At 46.7% G+C, this 19553-nt stretch overlaps 2 protein-coding genes across 6 annotated transcripts in view; one reads left to right on the top strand and one right to left on the bottom strand.

Annotated features, from left to right (window-relative positions):
• HACL1 (2-hydroxyacyl-CoA lyase 1) overlaps window positions 1-1769 on the bottom strand; it is a 370092-nt gene extending 368323 nt beyond the window's left edge. For 2 of the 3 annotated variants that reach the window (XM_069648911.1, XM_069648913.1), the window contains exon 1: window positions 1638-1769. In XM_069648911.1, the coding sequence (XP_069505012.1) occupies window positions 1638-1697 (60 nt within the window). In that variant the 5' untranslated portion in view covers window positions 1698-1769. The remainder of the gene's footprint in view (window positions 1-1637) is intronic. The other variant, XM_069648912.1, reaches the window with a different exon arrangement.
• Window positions 1770-2373: 604 nt separating this feature from the next.
• The window catches only part of BTD (biotinidase), a 405811-nt gene continuing 388631 nt past the window's right edge, over window positions 2374-19553 (top strand). Inside the window, exon 1 of one of the 3 annotated variants that reach the window (XM_069648910.1) lies at window positions 2374-2568. The gene's annotated coding sequence lies outside the window, so the exon portion shown is untranslated. The remainder of the gene's footprint in view (window positions 2569-19553) is intronic. The other 2 variants (XM_069648908.1, XM_069648907.1) reach the window with 2 other exon arrangements.

The following is a 19553-nucleotide window of genomic DNA, read 5'->3' as shown; positions in this document are numbered from 1 at the left end:
TGTGACAGATGCACTTTTAACACGGACGCAACCCCCATAAAGGAAGGTAAGGCTATGATGAAAGGATGGCATCTCGCTGCTGTCTTACATTTTAATACACAGTGAACAGACACATCAGACTGGAGTAGTTGTCAGTCAACTAACCCCCCGCCCCCTCAAGAAAATTGATCAAGAATGCAAAAAGAGGGAGATTTTTCACATGAAAAGGGAGGATTTGTTTCCTTTGGGTGACGTACAAACACAAGACAAAAAGTTTGTAAAATATCAACATTCTGGGAGGAAAAATGAATTAAAATAGTAAAATAGTGTAAGTTGGTCAATAGGGCTTAGAAGCCACAAGCCAACAAAATGTGTTTTGATTTGTAGTGCTGCCCAGGTTATAAGCATAGGTAGGGAGGAGGATGGGTAAGAAACAGGGATACGTGAAATGAAACAATAAGTATGAATGATGTGGTGGTAGTTAAGCACTACACGACTGTAGAGTTAGATGAACAGAGGCAGTTGGACACACGTCACCCAGCGCGGCTCCAAGAGAGCGAAAGGTGCGGCAGAATCTAAAGCACAAAGGTGAAGAAGATGTTACAACAGAGATTTGCCAAAGTGCAAAAAGACAGTGCTCAGACCACGGGTCAAAGGTTACTCCCCAGCGAATGAAAACCGATTAACTTCTCCAACCCTCTGTAACGTGTTGGCATGTCATTGGCAGTGTGGTGTGTCTGGGCGCCAGGGGGGCACTGGGAAACAGAGAAGTGGGCCAGGGTCTTTCTGAATTAGGGTGGTTTGCCACCTGGAAAGAGTACCTAGTCCGATTGCACATGCTGCACTGCACCGGTCTGGTAACGCTGGTCCCCACCGCCTCTTCACACGGATTGCTACCAACAGTGGGCTTCGTGCTCACACCTTACAGGGGAGGTATAGGTCTTCCCATGGAGTGGCAGAGTCTGACCTACGAGGTGAAGTGGCTTTCAATATCGTGCAGAGGCTTGATGGAAGGGGTGGGGGCTATCCTGGGAATGCTCAGCGTGGAGGTGGTGTCCTGTGAGGGGAGACTATCCTGTTGGGGTACGGGCAGACCTCTACTTTTTAAAATTAGGTTTTACTGCTCCTATACTTTTATTATAAAAAAATAAACTGTTCGGGAAATGTTTCATTTTAAAATAAATGTGCAGGAAGAAGTTGAAGCTTGCACTTTCAGTGCACTGCACTGAATGTTCTCTTAAACAGCAGGTGCATGTATTTGTATTGTGCATGGGAGGGGGCACAGTTCCACTACTTCTATTATGGGGCACAGTTCCACTACTTCTATTATTCGTACACTTCGATCACTGCCTACTGCATGGAGAGAGCGGGCATGGTATGAAGGAACTGAATGAGACAGCCTTAAAGCACAATTCGGCTGTTGTAGGGGGGCCATGCCCGGTGAAGCAGAGACAGTTTCAGTGGTTCTGGGGAGGGGGTGTGCGAAGCTAAAGCAGATCTGTGCAGGAGTTGCGCTGTTCGCGGTGGGTGGGTGCAGTGGCTCTTATTCTCTAGAGGGGCATATAGCATGGGGGTGGGTGCTAGGGTCTTGGCTCGGACGTCCTGTCTGATCACAAGCTAGCAGATCTGTCAACTCAAGGGCTGAGGGGTCCCCTTACCTGGGCCGCCAGAGCCTGTGCGATAATCTGCGCGCCTGTGACCATCTCCTGAGTGCCCATGGCTGCAGCTCCCGGCTCTAGCACTGCCAGACTGACTGAGTTCAAGCCAGGAGCAGCAGCCAGGCAGACTGAGCATAGACACAAAAGAGGGACCCGTGGCCATGGACACAAAAGAGGGACCCGTGGCCATGGACATAGACGACGGCAAAATACAGAGGCACTTCCTGCTGCTTCGCTTTAGTCGGACAAGTCTCCTGATGTGTGGTGGTTTTATTGTAGTGTGATGTTATTTTTTTGGGTGGTTGGTCTGTGGGAAGTTTGGCGAGCATCATGTACTCAGATGAAAATCGCCGGCTCCTGGTTTTTGGGAGCCCCCTAACCAGAAGTAGTAGTATTGGGAAACGTTTTGCTGTGCGGCTGAGTTACTTGGAAGTCCATCGAAGACCATTGACGTTTTGTGGGCGTGAGTGACAATGTGCCCAAGTCGGGTGACACCCGGCAAAAGAGGCTGATTTGACTGGTCTGTAGCCCGACACTCTGGGTGCTGGCGCCGCTGATAAGCAAAGTAAGGGCTTTCTAACGCCTGAGCCTCAGATATTTTTCTTCAAACCTGCGAGTAGTTTGTTTCATGCTTTCTCAAATGAACATCATTCAATATACCTAAGAGGATCTGGGGAACGTTACTGCTGCTGATGAAGAGTTCAGTCAGCTGAGCTGACCTACACCACCGGAAGTGGATGTCATCCACACCGGAAGTTGACGTCACACCACTCCCGGCAGGCACGCAGCTCCTTTCTTCGGGAAATCGCACTCTTCGGCGCAGCGCAGGTGGCTGTGGTAAAGCGCCATGCGGCTTTTATAGTAGAAGAGACTTAAGTGGAGCCGATATAGCGACTGTAGACGCGTAATACCATCTTTAGAAGTGACCCAGGTGAGCTATAACAAGGTAGGGCAATAGCTGTCAACGAGCGAGCCAGAGAATTCCACGGTGTAAACGAGACTGCCGTGTCAATCTTGCAGCCCAGAACAGCGTAGCCGACACCCTGCTTCTTCACCCACAACACAAAACGCATACCCGCCTCCCAATTCCCCAACACACATGGCACCTGTCCTCCCAACCCCTCACACACTCATAACCCCTACCTGGCATCTCAAATTTGGCAAACTCGACAGCGTGTTGTACAGTCGTGTAAATATCATGCAAGCACTGGCAGCGACCGTGATAGAAACATAATTGCAGTTATTAAGCAGTTGCCCCTAACCCACTCTGTCAAGAATGTGCTATTGGAGGATTACCAAACATTTCTTAGTAACTCATCCACATTGAATACCCAGAGGATCTCTGAGCGCCTTACATGGTTTAGATATTGAAAAGGCGAGAGTTCAATAAATAAGATGGGAAGTTACTTTCATGCTCTTGGAACAATATTAAAAACAATCCTCTAGCATTCACTCCTCTACTCCAAGGCTGGGAATTACCCCACAGCTTGTCTCTTCAGTTGCCCCACCTCGTTATGCAACACAGTCGATCACGTCACCTGTATGAATTACCTGGCATCAGTAGTAAATGTGTCATCAGAAGCGCTTTGATGGTTTCACACTTTTCTGACAAAGAAGCAATGGAACTAAATGATGGGGTTTATATGCCCTGTGACGAATCCAAGGATATTGTCACTGCTGTTCCCATGAGGGGAGTGCCTTCCCATGAGCCCAGGCAGGTGAGACCGCTACCCGAAGTCCCCCCTAAGGGTTCTACTCAGCAAACCCCCCTATGGGACCAGTGAACACTGTCGTGAGAATGTGGGCCTTCCACCCATACCGCCCTCATCCTCCTACCTAACACCCACCTCTATTTGTTTTTGCAAGGTAGACAACTCCAGCCTCGTAGGACATACTGAGACGCGTAGGGACTTCCCATACCAAGTACATAAAGGAACTGAGACAAGGAGGATCCCACCTAACTAACCCAGTGGAGACTAATAAGGATAACGCTGGGACAACGAAGATCTGCAGAGGAATAACAAGCACAATGTGGAACCAAGATAGGTGTTCGATTCAATATGGACATTTCAAATACATAAAAAGGGAAGAAGGACTGCAAAGTTCTTTAGATCCACCCTGGAGGAGCTGCGAAAGACAGCACGGCACTGAGGGGAAGAAGGCAGACCAGGCCGCCAAAAAGGAAGCGAGGAGCTCCGGGGCCAGTCCGAACTGGGCGAGCCGCTTGACAGTCCCACCAAGAGAAGTTTTAGGCTTTCCTTACCAATGGACAGCAAGAAAAGGGAGAGCCGTGCATCCCACAGAAAGCTTGCAGCTGCAGAGCCGCCTGAGCAAGAAGGCGGGCCACGACTGTTTGGGAAGCCCCACAGCTAATCGCAGAAGCCATGAAAGATGTAGCAAGCCCTGGTGCCAAAGATTTTATACGGTTGTGTTCTGATAAATGTAGAATAAATATAGTGAGAATAGCTCAAAATAGAAATAAGCATCATAGTGGTGCCCACCATTAACCAATTTGTGCGATGCCAGAGAAGACCCATGACGATTGTCAGCCGCGAGAGAAGGTGCGCTCATCGCTGTGAGGGCGCTGGGGCCCTGTGAGGGTGTGTCCATAGGGCTCATGCTCAATACAGCGCTGTAACATCACGGGCCCCCTTGAATTCAACAACATAACATTAAAAGAGTGCCGCATGGAACCTCCCACCAATGGTACTATGAGTCCCAGAAAGCGTGCTATATTACCAGTCAGCAGTCTGCCAGAAAATCCGCCCTAGCAAAAGAAGACATTGCAGACAACCCCCTTACTTACTGCTTTATGGACGATTTTCCACCGTGGCTGAAACTGCCATGACAAAGGATTTAGCTGGAGAGCAGGACTGGGCCGGTGTAGATTCAGAGGAATGGCGGCGGCCTGAGGGTTCATCCTGTCCCGGGGAGGGGGGAAGTACCCATTCCCATTCATTTCACGGCAACCAAGAGGCCTGCTGATCGGAGGGGAAAAGGGGGTTGGTCTGATAAAAGCCAGAAACACAGGAACTTTGTGTTCTTGTGTTTTCTCTCATTTGGCCAGACAAAGGAGGACAGTGAGGAATGGAGTGAGGACAGCACAAGCTTCCACTGGGCATATTAGGCATCAAGCAGCCCGAAACAGGCGACTTCTCTACTCCCTAGTGATGAGCGGCTTCTTTAACTTTTCTTTGAACTTTCGTAAAGCATCCCATTCATTGACAAGGGACTTTGTGCAACCTGAATAAAGCACCTTTGTTTTCAATGTTGCATACCACCTCCTGCTTACTTCTTAACAGTGGTGGAAGCTATGGGATTTGATAACGTCCACATGGAGTCCATTATAAGAACCCTGGCTGTGGGCCAGCAACAACTGCAACAGCTACTGCAGGTACAGGGGCACCAAGGCCAGGCTGACCGGCAAGCCCTGCAACAGGCACTGCAAATCCAAAGTGCTGCACAAGATCAGGGCCGGGATGTCAGACCTCGGCTCACCCTCCTCTACCTCCTCACCTGAGCCTTCAGAAGAAGCGTCCTTGGAAACGATCCTTGCCTTTAGGCGGCTCTTCTTCTTGGTTGGGGTCTTTTCCTTAGCCTTCTTGATCTTCAGTTCGTGTAAGTAAGGTCTGGTCCCTCCGGAGGCCCCCTTGACAGAGATGGAAATCTGTTCTTGAGAACTCCCGGGGGGCCAGCCTCCAATTTCAGGGAAAAAGCCGGATAGTAGAAAAAACCCTGGAGAGTTCGTATGCAGGAAGGGATTTGTGAAGATAGTTCGAATACACCCGTCTTGGTTGAGCAGTATCCAGATGAGGCTAGGAGAATAACTAACTCCAATCACATTCCAGGTAAGTATTAATGTGTACTGAAATATCTAGAAGGAAAATGACTAGGGTCAAAGGATATAGGAGATAATAGTAAAAGAGAAGACAAACAGAATAAAGACAGAAGTAGAAACAGGACTGAGTCCGGTTGTTACAGAGAGAACTGGAACCCCGGACTAACCCCCAGTTCAGAACAGGTAAGCAGCTCTGAAATATAGAACCAGCGGGTATTAGACAAATGGTTAGAACAGGAACAAAGTAAGTATCTATATAGAAATGATTCAGCAATAAGTTAGGCAAGAGAGGGCTAGATGCCGAAGACTGAGAGGATCAAAGAGGAGGAGTAGCGTAGCATCGCAAAACAATCCGAGCCCATAGGACGGGTAGCGGAGAGTCAGAATGGCGGAAGCACGCCAAAAGTAGATACAAACCGAACCCAAAAGGTGGAAGGTCCACAGAAAAAACAGAGGTAAGCGCAGCAGCAGACTCGGAGTTCAGAAAAAGGAATCCTAGTAAGAAAGGCAATAACGGGGAAAAGGCTGGAACAAACGAGGCACAGCGAAGGCAAAGAGCAACAGTATACACGGAGCGTAGTAACAAAAAAGCACAGATACAACGCACCGGCAGGGGGTGGGGGGGGCGTAGCTGACCTATGTAGTGGCGTCGGCCATCTTGGGTGAGGACTAGAGCGGAGCACACGTATAAGCTAGTGTCTCCAGTCGTCCCATAACTTCCAGGACGATTCCTGACACGGGAAGCCCTTAGAATACTGTGGGAAGCCGTGACTGCTGTCGTGTACCGTAGGCTATGGGAAGGATCCACGAACCCTCAGAGACAGGTCACTCAGGCGGGGTCCGAGGTCCTGGACACCAATGAATAATAGACACCCCCCCACCCCCCACCCCAAGAGCGCAGCCTACAGCATAATATAATACTTGACAGGCTAGGGGCTTGAGTGAAAGGGCAGGAGCGGCAACAGAGCTAAGGAAGGAAAGCAGATACAATGGATATAAGTACCAATTACAAACCAGATGTCCCAGCTGCACTGCCCTCAGCAACCTCACTCTTACCTGCTCAGTGGTGTGGATAGGCAGGAAATCTACTTGTAGACAAAGGTAGGCCACCATAGGTGTTCGAGCGTAGTACTTGAAGAACCAAATCCCAAAAGGGGTGTATATCACAAGGAATCCTGACCCTAACGGCACAAGGGCGCAAACTAAGAGGATTTTGGTATTGAAGGAAGTATCCAACCAAGATGAAAACAAAAAAGTGTCCAAAAGTGATAATCCAATGGAGTAACCTGTGTTGGGTACTGCAGAGTGTTCAACAGGTCACTACACGTTTGGGGAAGAGCAGCAGAATGTCCTTCAAGCAAAAAACTGTTTAAATCCTTCAGTGCTGGTGCTGAAAGAACCTTGTGATTGTGCAGCAATGCGTCTTTATGAAACGTAAGTTCGATGTTATGCAGAAACAACAGGAAGAACGGAAGGAGAGCAGTAGCTTTGGAATCGGAGCCTTGTGTAGAAGGGTAACACTGTAGCAAAGGAACACGGAGATAAATGTGATCCTCAGAATGGTCAAGGGACAAAGCTGGAGGTCAAACAAATGTGAGAAAAGCAGTCAGAAGGGACCAGGAGCCAGAAACCAACCAGAGGTATTATGTGCAGAGTCCGTGTCAACAGTTCCGAGTTTGGTAGCCAAGGTCAATCGGGAATTATTAGACTAAAAACAACTAGATGCTACTTTTCCGAAGCCAAATTAACAACGGCTAAGGAGCACCGGGCCGTGGCTGTCAGCTGTTTGAAAAGCTGCAGTGCTGCGAGGGGCAGAGGGAACGTTACGCACGCCCCCTCGTGACTAGGTGTCACTGAGCCTGCTGGGAGCCGTAGTTCGCCTATGTTTGTGGCAATACGGATGCTGAAAAAGACGCCTGGTCAGCCTCCAAGAAGTACGGGGGATACTCTGGTGTCTGCGCAGGGAAACCCGAGGCATGACAGCTGGCAACAAAGTCCAAGCGTCTGTCTCTCCCACTGTGCTACAAAAATATCAAGCAGGGATGATCCCAGTTTCTTCTTTCTAAACTTTGAACGGATCATCAGAGCAGTGCAGTGGCCACCAGAAAGATGGGTGTTCTTTCTGGCTCCTTTTATTGACGGGAAATGCAAGGGGCATATCAAGCGGCCAATCCGACCGGAGACACCCCTTATGCCGATTTGAGAAAAAAAACATATTGGAGAGGGTGGGCTTGGATGAGGAGACATAGAATAAGATACAGAGAGATGCGCCTAAAGCCTGGGGAAAGTCCACGCCAACTCTCTTATACCAGATACAAGATCTGGCAGAAAAATGGCTTCAGCCTAGCATGCCCACCATAGCCCAAATAAGAGATAAGATTCTCCTAGAACAGTTTGTGAACTCCCTACCAGGACCCGTACAAAGATGGGTTCGACAACATCATCATTTGGCTCCAACAGGGGCTATTAATGTAGCCACAGCATACCAGGAGGCCAGAATGCCAAAATCCTTTACAGTCAGGCCCCGGAAGATCAGGTAATGATCCCATGACTCCCCGCAACGGACCACTAAGAGCGGTACAACCCGATCCAAGACTTTGACCCGAAACCCAGACTTTACCCAGAAGGGCCATTACTAGATCCCAACCACCTCTGTGCTTTGTGTCAAGGTATGCTCAGTACAAATGGACTGGGGTATCAATCTCCTCTCCCAAACCACAGAAGCCGAAATGATCGACCCTCCCACCGTGGTTGGCACAGGCACCTGAATTATAATTACACAGGTAACCACATGGCAGCCAATGGGGGGGAGACGGGAGTTAGGGAAAGCGGATGGAATGACAAAGGAAGGGGAAGAAACATACACATATCTGCTTATAGTATTCCTATACTATAACCTTAACCTAGCACCTAGAATCTATCATTCTCAACCTGACCTATAACCAAAACTACCCTCTCACCCTATTCCTGACCTCTTATTGAAACTGAAAACCCAAAAACTGTAATACTTAACACTGTACTTATTAGTTCCCGTCACATAGAGGGTACAAGACGCTGATCATTCTTTCTGACCACCAGTTAACATAGATTGCAAGCTTGATGGCACAAAACAAAGGGAATTCCCTTAAGTGAAAAACAAAAACACATGGCCCCTTTGGCCTGCGTAAGCAACCAACACATACCATACACATACACTGGGTTAATGCCAAAACTCTCCTTGTCTGGCTTTAAACATTTTTCTGCTTAGTATATGCCACAGTTCCTGGAGGAAACTCTCCCATACTGTACTGAGAAGAAAATAAGTGTCCTTTTGTTCAAGTTTATCACATGCACTTCATAGCATCCCTATATATATATATATATATATATATATATGTTTAAAAAAAAAACCATTACCCGATCCGTGATGGAAACAGGATAAGGTTAGCGGAATGCACTCCCAAAAACAAATAGAGAAAGCCAAAATGACCCTCTATACAGAGGCAGTAAAACCAGAGTTCGTCCAGACTGACATACCTTTATTTTAAAGTCAGCATGGATAAGAAAAAAGCACAGAATACAACGTGTTTCACGGTAAACAAACCGCTTGGTCACGTAGGAAAAGTGCAAACACAGACAAGGTGACTATATATAAGTTCATACATCTCTATCCCCAGTGCTCAGTGAGGAATGTCTCCAAAGCAATTAACTACTTTCACGATTCCAACAAGGCAGACATCTTAACGTGCACAAAAGCCTGCCGATTTACCTTGATTTAAACATGTCAAACTTATTTTGAACACTTTGCATGATAACGTTGGCAGTTTCGGTTTACATAACCTGATACCAAAGTTAATAAACAGTTACATTCATAAAAAATATAAATGCGTAATGCAAAGAATTTCTCGAAAATGCATAATTTCAAAACTGTTTGTCAAGCATTAATGCTCTATGCATGCCTCTAGTGTTGTCATTTCAGCATGTTTTTTCAATAATATGCCCAAAAAAAAAATATGCGGGCAGTGGAACTCTGAGAATTGCTGTTCAAAAATGTTGCTCTTTAAAATATGATGCAATGCCATTTTGCCCGTTTAGCCCATAATATTGAGCAAAACATTAAAGCTTACAAAATGTGAAAGCACTGGAAGCATTGATGGCCCCAAAGTGCATGCTAGCTCTGATATCGTTCAAAGTTAACAAATAATAGTGGACGGGAGGATATCCATGGAGGAAAAGCCTCTATTACTGGCATCGATAAATAAAGTGCCTCCTGTATGCGGGATGACGGTAACTGCCAGCTTCCCTGTGCAAATATGCAAAGCAGCATTATCATAGATATAATCCACAATTTTGTTGTATCCTATAAAGTGCATATACATTATAAAGTGCTTAGTGCATGTAAACATATGGTCAGCAACTGACAATAGACCTGTGCAAATAAGCAACCAAATATATAATGCCTATTTTTATAATAAACCTGGATTCCTGTCTCAAAGCAATATTGACACAAGGCAACATGAGCAACAAAGTTACATGGTCCCACAGAATCAAACACAAGTGTGCACAGGAAAAGCCTGCGAATGTAGTGGAATCTGAGAGAGAGAATTATAAACCAAGGGAGAGAAGACAATACCAAAAAACAATATATCCCTAAAAGTTGTGAGCCTGTGTGCACTAATCCAAAGAACAGAAAAATAAATTCAATGTTAAAATGGGACACAACAAAGTGTGTCCTAGGTTTAAAACCTAAGCTTCATATTTTCCTCTGTTATACAAGAAGTTTGTCAAAAAATATATCATAAACCTGTAATCACAATAAGCCAACCTAGGATATAAGTCAAAAAGGTTACTTAATTACATAAACAGTGTAATCACTTGTAAACCCTCCAGTATTGAAAAACCTTGGCGGCCCATATATATATATGAAGTTGGCAAGATCACAAAACAAAACTGTAGGTTGCCACTTATCTTAATGTCCGGACGCCTCTGGAGGCCATCCGGACCTGTAGTGATGACGTGGAAAATCAACCAGGCTGCCCCTATCACCGCTGCGGCCCGGGAACATAGAGCTGCTGGAAGCGGCCGCTGACTCACCGCCGTAGCCCGGGAACATAGAGTTGCTGGAAGCGGCCGCTGAATCTCACCGCCTCAGCCCAGAACAAACGCTTTCCTGCTCGCAAGAGTGCGTAGCTTGGATTGGGAAAGCAAACACCCGATTCCCCGGCAGGCCTCCAGCTCCTCCCGCTTCACAGCATTTCTCCTCATAACTCTGCAAACTGCCGCCGCTCGTGCTGTCCGTTAATTATCTGCACCAGGGCACGGCCGGTTGGCGGTTATGAAGGCACTTGATTGACGCCAGCTGGGCCGACGCGTGCACACGCTGATCTACATGATGAACCACTGCCTGCTGGGAAGTGTAGATCAAGTTCTTATCCTCACTCTCCTTTGGCCTAAACCTTTAATCCTGACAGTACCTACTCTCCTAGGGCTCCACCTAGGACCTGCTTTCTCAGGATAGCGTAAATGAAACTGTCTTACCAAACGAGGAGCATTCACTGAACTAGCCGGTTCCCAGGAACAATCTTGCAACCCATATCCAGCCCACTCGATTAGATACCAAAATCCTTGATGCCTTCGCCTTGAATCCAGAATTTTCTTCACCTCGTATTCTGTCTGACCTGCCTTGATGATTGCGCGGGGTCTGTGCACACGTGTCCCAGGAGCTGCAGGTTTAAGCAAAGAGACATGGAATACTGGGAATATCTTTACAGTGTGAGGCCATCTTAATTTCACCGCCATCTCTTACACACATTGCACAATCTCATAAAGTCCAATAAACTTGGGAGCAAATTTACGAGGTCCTACTAACAACAGATTATGTGTGGATAACCATACTTTATCTCCCACCTTGTATTGAGGGGCCACACGTCTTCTTATCAGCATATTTTTTATACTGCTTTTTAGCCTGCTCCAAATTGGCTCGAGCCTTCTGTCGGATGGTTAGAAGTTGTTTTGTCTCTTGGAGGACAGGCATATCTTCCACTTCAGGTAAATTCTCTGCCTGTAGAAACATTCATTAGGTGCCATTCCCAGCGAGGCATGTTCGGTATTGTTGTATGTGAATTCCGCTAACAATAAAGCTTGACCCATGACTCCATACCCTCACTTAAGTAACAGCGCAAATACTGTTCGAAAGTCTGGTTAACTCTCTCCGTTTGTCCGTTTGTCTGAGGATGATAACTGGTGGACAGAGCACAATCGATTCCTAACATCTGAAAGAAGGCTCGCCAAAACTTAGAGGTAAATTGAGGGCCCCTATCAGATACAATACTTTGAGACAATCCATGTAACCAAACAACATGTTGCAAAAATAATTCTGCCAGTTTCCCTGCTCCCGGAATTCCTTTACAAGGCACAAAATGAGCTTGTTTAGACAAATAGTCCACCACTTCCCAGATAGCGTCATACTGTTCATCCGGAGGTAAGTCTGTGATAAAGTCCATCGAGAAATGGGTCCACACCGTTTCGGAGTGGACAATGGTTTAAGCAACCCTGCTTTTTTAGTGTGGTCAGTTTTGCTACGTACACATATTTCACATCTCTGCACATAATTACTGACGACCTGCCTCAAATTCGGCCACCGAAAGTACCTCTCCAGCATATCTTGTGTCTTTCGACTTCCCGAATGTCCTGCCAGTGGCGAATTATGACACCAAGCATTGCTTTCTTTCGTAACTCAATGGTGGGCAAATATAACCTTCCCGCATAATATGGAAGTTGATCTCTGAAAGTTTCTAAGGGATCTTTCGACCCCCAGTCCCAATTCATATGCTTCCTCATTTCTTGTTTTACTTGTTTCAACAATGCGGTTACCACAGCTCCCACCACCCACTGCTGGAATTATTGTTTTTACCTCAGTCACAATATTCTCCAAATTCTGCTGTCTGGACAAAGCATCCGCTTTTCCATTTCTTTTACCCGTTTTCTAAATGTTACCAGGAAGGCAAACTCATTAAAATACTGTGACCAATGTAATTGCCTAGGGCTTAATGTGTGTGCTGTCTTAAAGTACATGTAAAAAAAGGTGGGTGATAAGAAAGCGCTTGAAGGAGTACAACTACAGACAACAGAACTGCAGCTGAAGGGATCTAACCCTGGTAATACTGAGCAACTTGTTCATTTTGGGATTTAACCCAGATATATATATTTTTTGCAACATGTCTAATTGACCAGGACCTGGAGTGCGTGCCTCACCTTCCTTCATGTTTTACCTACTGTCTTAAAGTACTACAAGTTTTTATGATCAGTAACCACCATCACTTGATGTCGGGCTCCCAGTAAGTAATGCCTCCATTCCAAAAAGGCCACCGAATGGCTAACAGCTCTTTGTCTGTAATAGAATAATTCTGCTCACAGCTGGTAAGTTTGTGAGAATAAAAAGCTACTGGGTGCCACATTCCTTCTTCATCTGATTGCGACAACACTGTCCCTACTGCCATATTGGACGCATCCGTTTCTACTTGAAAAGTTTTCTGTGGATCCGGGTGTCTCAGTACTGCTGCTGACGTGAAAGTTTTCTTCAGATCTTGAAAAGCCCTATCCGCCTCCTGATCCCAACCAAAATTGGTTGATTTTCTCAACAATCTAGTTATGGGGGTCACAGTTTGTGAGAAATTGTCTGTAGAAATTAGCAAAACCCAAAAAAGACTGGATATCTTTAACACATTGAGGTGTCGGCCAGTCAGTCACTGCTTGTACTTTTTTTTTTTGTCCATTATTATTCCTGTCATAGTCAGAATGAATCCTAGGAACTCCACCTGAGTGGTATGAAAGGCACATTTTTCCAATTTTACATACAGTTGATAATCTTGTAATTTTCCCAAAACCGCTCTCACATAGCCTATATGCTGATCCATTGAAGAGGAGTAAATCAAAATGTCATCAATATATACAATAACAAAAATATCCAAAAATTCACTTAACGCTCCCTGCATGAAATACTGAAAAGCTGCAGGAGCATTACATAAACCAAAAGGCATAACCAAATACTCAAATAGCCCGAACTTCGTTCGAAATGCAGTCTTCCATTCATCTCCCTCTTTCACACGAATCACATGGTAGGCCCTGCTCAAATCAAGTTCGGTATAGACCCCTGCGTTCTTCACCTGATCCAACAAACCTGAGATTCATGGCAATGGATACCTGTTTTTCACTGTCACCTTGTTTAAAGCGTGGTAGTCAATGCACATTCTGAGTGTTCCTTCTTTGGAACAAAAAATAATAGGAGATGAAACTGGAGAAGTGGAATGTCTAATAAAGCCTTTCTTCAACATATCATCCAAATACTCTCTTAGATGTTGATTCCCTGTTTCTGTCAAAGCATAGATCCTACTACAAGGTAATTTGGCCCCAGGTTCTAACTCAATCACACAATCATATGGTCGGTGAGGAGGCAGCTTTTCTGTCCCTCCTTTATCAAAAACACTAACAAAATCTTGATACTGGTCTGGAACACTCGGTCCTATGGCTCCAACTACTTGACATACTGGTGTCTGATCCGCTAAAAACAAAGCTGGACCCCGTTCTTCCTCTATGTGACCCCTACACTCATAACCTTCAAAAAACACCTCCCGTGTCACCCAGATCAGTCCTAGGGTTGTGCTGAGTTAACCAAGGCATCCCTAAAATGAGTCCAATTGTGGAGCCGCTATCAAATCCAACACAGTTTCTTCCATATGCCCTGACCCACACCTGATCCTTATAGGTTGAGTTTGCTGACAAATAGATCTCCCTTAATTTCAGGACCTATCTACCGACTGCACCCCTTCCACCTGAGCTTTCTCCCTCAAAGGTAAATCCAATCTTTTAGCCAAACTGATATCAATGAAGTTTCCTGTAGCCCCGGAATCCTCCATTGCTGATACCATCTGCTTCATACAGGCAAAGACTAATGTCACCAAAATGTACAAGTGGGAATAACCCTTTCTTGCTGTATTTGCCACCCAAGTGGGGATCCTGCCTTCCACTGGGCCTGACACCCGAGTTCCCCCTAAGGCCGGCCCAAACCCTTTCCTGCCTCACCCTTGTTTCTGTCTCCACCTGCTACCTTCTTCGGGGTGTTTGGACACGTTTGAATGTAATGTCCGGGTTGCCCACAGTACAAACACAAATTGTTAGCCTTCCGCAGCTCCTTCTCAGCTGCCGTTAATGGTCCTCTTGTCCCCCCGATTTGCATGGGTTGTCCCTCTCTGCTTCCCTTAACCAGGTGCTGTCAACGGTACGCTACTAGACGGCTGGACAATCACAATAGGTGCTTTAACTGCTGGGATTCCAGTTGAAGTTGCTTCCTCCAATGGTGTCCTTTGAGCTACCAGACCCTGCACCTGGGTTTTCAGCGTACCTGATTCCTGTCTATCATGTACCAGCTCCAATTGAATCTCCTGTAACGCTTTTAGCACATCTGCTAACAAGGGAGGGTTTTCCATTTTGACCTGGGTGGTTCAATATCCCACGATGGGGGCAGATAATTCTGTCAAGGTATGCTTAGTACAAATGGATTGGGGTATCAATCCGCTCTCCCGAACCACAGAAGCCGAAATGATAGACCCTCCCACCGTGGTTGGCACGGGCGCCTGAATTGTAATTACACAGGTAACCACGTGGCAGCCAATGGGGGAAAGACGGAGTTAGGGAAAGGGGATGGAATGACAAAGGAAAGGAAGGGGAAGAAACATACACATATCTGCTTATAGTATTCCTATACCATAACCTAGAATCTATAATTCTCAACCTGACCTCCTATAACCAAAACTCCCTCTCACTCTATTCCTGACCTCCTATTGAAACTGAATACCCAAAAACTGTAATACTTGACACTGTACTAGTTTACACATAAATGCACATGCCACAAAGAGGTTAGTTCCTGGCACATAGAGTGTACAAGACACTGATCATTCTTTCTGACCACCAGACCAGTTAACATAGATTGCAAGCTTGATGGCACAAAACAAAGCGAATTCCCTTAAGTGAAAAACAAAAACACATGTCCTCTTGGGCAAGCGTAAGCAACCAACACATAACGTACACATACACTGTGTTAATGCCAAAACTCTCCTTGTCTGGCTTTAAACATTTTTCTGCTTAATATACTGTACTGAAAAGAAAAGAAGTGTCCTTTTTGTTCAAGTTTATCGCATGCACTTCATAGCACCCCTATATATGGTTAGCAAGATCACAAAACTGTAGGTTGCCACTTATCTTAATGTCCACTGGAGGCCATCCGGACCTGTAGTGATGACGCGGAAAATCAACCGGGCTGCCTCTATCACCCCCGTGGCTTAGGAAGATAGAGCTGCTGGAAGCGACCGCTGAAACCCACCGCCTCAGCCCAGAGCAAACACTTTCCTGCACGCAAGCCCGTGTAGCTTGGATTGGGAAAGCAAACACCTGATTCCCCGGCAGTCCTCCGTCTCCTCGCTCTTCACAGTATTTCTCCCCATAACTCTGCAAACCGCCGCCGCCCGTGCCGTCCAACGTTGATTATCTGCACCAGGGCACGGGCGGTTGGTGGTTATGAAGACACTTGATTGACGCCAGCTGGGCCGACGCGCGCACACATGCTGAACTACACAATGAACCACTGCCTGCTGTGAAGTGTAGTTCAAGCCCTTATCCTCACTCTCCTTTGGCCTAAACCTTTAATCCTGACACTTTGAGTGTGGCCACATCGCTCACTTCTTCCCACTGAAGCGCAAGACGGAGCCCATGTAGATAGGGGCCTTGCAGACCCAAGAGTATCGTCGGAGACGACTGCCATATGTCATTGTGGTTACGTGGATGGATGCCTGGCTCTGGCTATGATCGACAGCGGCAGTAGACAGACCGCGATATATAACCCCAAGTAAGTGAACGTCTTCATATACCAAATGGGCTGATTCCTGTGAAGTGTGTGCATGGGGATATTAAGGACTACCCATACTGGGACATCACGTGGGGAATAAAGGGGCTGTTGATAACCTATAAAGGCTGCCATTATGCCATCCCTCCCGGCCCCCGTTCTTCTGGGTATGGACCTTCCCGGGTTTTCCAGTTTATTTAGCTCTACGGACGTGTTACACTAAGCCCCCTTTGCGAATGTTGCGTTATGAGCTCAGTCCTCATTAAGGGCACACCTGTCCAGGTCCATGAAAAGGAAACTGAAAGCGGCATGGAATGAAGATCCCAGAGAGATGGGCCTAGTGGATTGGAGGCTAGAGGATAATTTACCATCCTTTCACACTGAAACAGGGACAGATGACACCCTAAAACGGGCCAGCAAGCAGGCACAGGAACCAGACCCACATAACCCCTCTCTACCCTACTTCAAGGATAAACCGGGCCTATTGTATAGGCTCACAGTGGGGACCGACAAAATCGAGAAGGGCCAACTGTTGGTACCTCGCTCTTATAGAAAAACATTGGTTCAGTTAGCCCATCACCACAACACAGGGGGTCACCTGGCTGAGAACATGACCCTGAAAAGACTCTTACAAAGTTTCTATTGGCAGGGGATCTACTCCGAGGTCATCAGGTATTGTCAAGAATGCCCCACCTGTCAGAAAACAGTACGTACCTACCTCCCCGAGCACCCCTACAACGGATGCCCCTCATAGAGGAACCTATCCAGAGGATAGGAATGGACATTGTAGGACCTCTGGAACCCAACAAAAGGGGATATCGTTTTCTATTGGTAGTAGATTATGCCACCAGATACCTGGAGGCCTACCCTTTACGGGGAACGTCAACAAGACAGGTGTGTGATGTACTACTCCCGTACTTCGCTCGAGTCGGGATACCTCAGGAAATGGTCATCGACCAGGGCAGTAATTTCATGTTGCTATTCATGAAGCAGATCTATAAAACCCTGGGGATTACCCATCTCAAAACGTCGGGTTACCATCCTCAGACCAAAGGATTCGCAGAGAGATATAATAGAACCATCATGCAGATGGTACGTCGCGCAACATGACCAACCGGGTTAGGCTGGGGTCGAGCCCTACCCTGGGGATTAATGGTTCTACAAGACACTCCTCAGTCATCCACAGGTTATTCCCTTTTTGAGCTCCTGTTTGGGAGACAGCCCAGAACCATTCTCGAGGTATTGAAGAAGACATGGGAGGCCCAAGAAGAAACAAATCTAATGGACTATGTATGTGATTTAAGGGATCATCTGGGCCAGCTATGGGAATTTGCCCAAGAAAAACTAGGAAGAGCCCAAGAGCAGCAAGAAAGCTATTATAACAAAACAGTCCGGTTACGTTCACTCAACGTAGGTGATAAGGTGTTGGTATTGCTCCCTATCAGTGAGAGCAAATTACTGGCACAATGGAAAGGGCCATACAAGGTGACCAAGGTGTTGTGCCCAGTGAACTACGAGGTGGAACAACCCGACCGGCAGACAAAGTTCTAAAATTACCATATAAACTTACTAAAGCAATGGAAAGAAAATCCGGTCCCTATCATGAATACCAACCACTCAGATCTATCCATACCAGAACAATTGGTACTGAACAACCCAAGCCGTATACAGGACGTACTGTTAGGAGACCAGATGAGTAAAGAACGGGAAACTGAACTGTTCAACTACCTCAAACCTGTCACTTCAATCTCCTCCGGTCTCCTTGGAAGAGCCAACCTTGTATCACCTTTAATCAAGACAGATGCAGGCAAAATGGTCCGCCTCAGACTGTATCGGATGCCTTAAGCAAAAAGGGCTGAAATCACCAAGGAGATCCAAGAAATGCTGAAACTGGGCACCATTGTACCATCTAAAAGTGCCTGGTGTTCTCTTGTTGTACTAGTACCTAAAGCAGACAGTACCACAAGGTTCTTTATGGACTTCCGACAGTTAAATGCCATCTCCCACTATGAGGCCTATCCCATGCCCCGTATTGAGTTACTCAAAAAACTGGGTCCAGCCCTGTATTTAAGTACACTTTATCTGACTAAGGGTTACTGGCAGATACCACTCAGACCAGAAGACCAGCTTTTCACACCCTGATTACCATGATTCCCCGTCAGCCAGTGTTACACTGCCCATATTTTTCAGAACCTTTTGTTTTACAAGCCGACGCATCAGGTTGCAGACTGGGTGCTGTTCTATCCGACCTCCATCCTTTAGGATCACTTCACGTGGGAGTAGCTTTAGCTACTCCCACGTGAAGTGCCGTATTCCCCCCTGGAAAAGGAGTGCCTTTGCGATTAAGTGGGCAGTGGAGTCGCTTCGTTACTATCTGCTTGGAAGATATTTTGCCTTGTTTACGGATCATGCTCCCTTGTGATGGCTGGCCCCACAGAAAGACTCCAATCACCGGGTCTTAAGTTGGTTCCTTACCCTACAGCGGTTTGACTTTGCTACAGTTCATAAGCCGGGCAAGTACCAACTGGTCGCTGATTATTTATCCATCTTCTTGGACCTACCCAAACAGCTCGGTACTTTGGTGGGAGTATGTGAGGGTGTATCCGAAGGGGCTCGGGCACAACACAGCGCTGTAACATCAAGGGCCTCCCTGATCACTGAGATGAGCCCTGCCTGTACAAAGCTTGGTGGGAGATGCGCGCCAGCCCCAGGTATGTCATGCTTCGGCATAATTCAATCCAACAACATAACATTAAGAGTGCTGCATGGAACCTCCCACCATCGGGTCTACGAGTCCCAGAAAGCCTGGCAACACCGGAGCGCCGTATTACCAGTCAGCAGTCTGCCGGAAGACGCACACTAGCAACAGAAGGCATTGCAGGCAAACCCCTTACTGCCTTATAGACGATTTTCCACTGTGGCGATACCGCCATGACAACGGAATTAGCTGGAGAACAGGACTGGGCCAGTGTAGGTGTAGAGGAATGGTGGCGACCTGAGTGTTCATCCTGTCCCGGGAAGCAACCAAGAGGCCCGGTGATAGGCGGGAAAAGGGGGTTGGCCTGATAAAAGCCAGAATCACACCAACTTTGTGTTCTTGTGTTTTCTCTTGTTTGACCAGACGGAGAGGGCTGCAAGGAATGGAGTGATGACGGCACAAGCTTCCACTGGGCATATTAAGCATCGAGCAGCCCGAAGCAGA

This window comes from Ambystoma mexicanum, chromosome 2q, assembly GCF_040938575.1.
Source record: "Ambystoma mexicanum isolate Mex_15411 chromosome 2q, UKY_AmexF1_1, whole genome shotgun sequence".
In the NCBI taxonomy this organism is placed as follows: domain Eukaryota; kingdom Metazoa; phylum Chordata; class Amphibia; order Caudata; family Ambystomatidae; genus Ambystoma; species Ambystoma mexicanum.
Note: the sequence above shows the minus strand (reverse complement) of the source record. Positions and strands in the feature narration are given on the sequence as shown.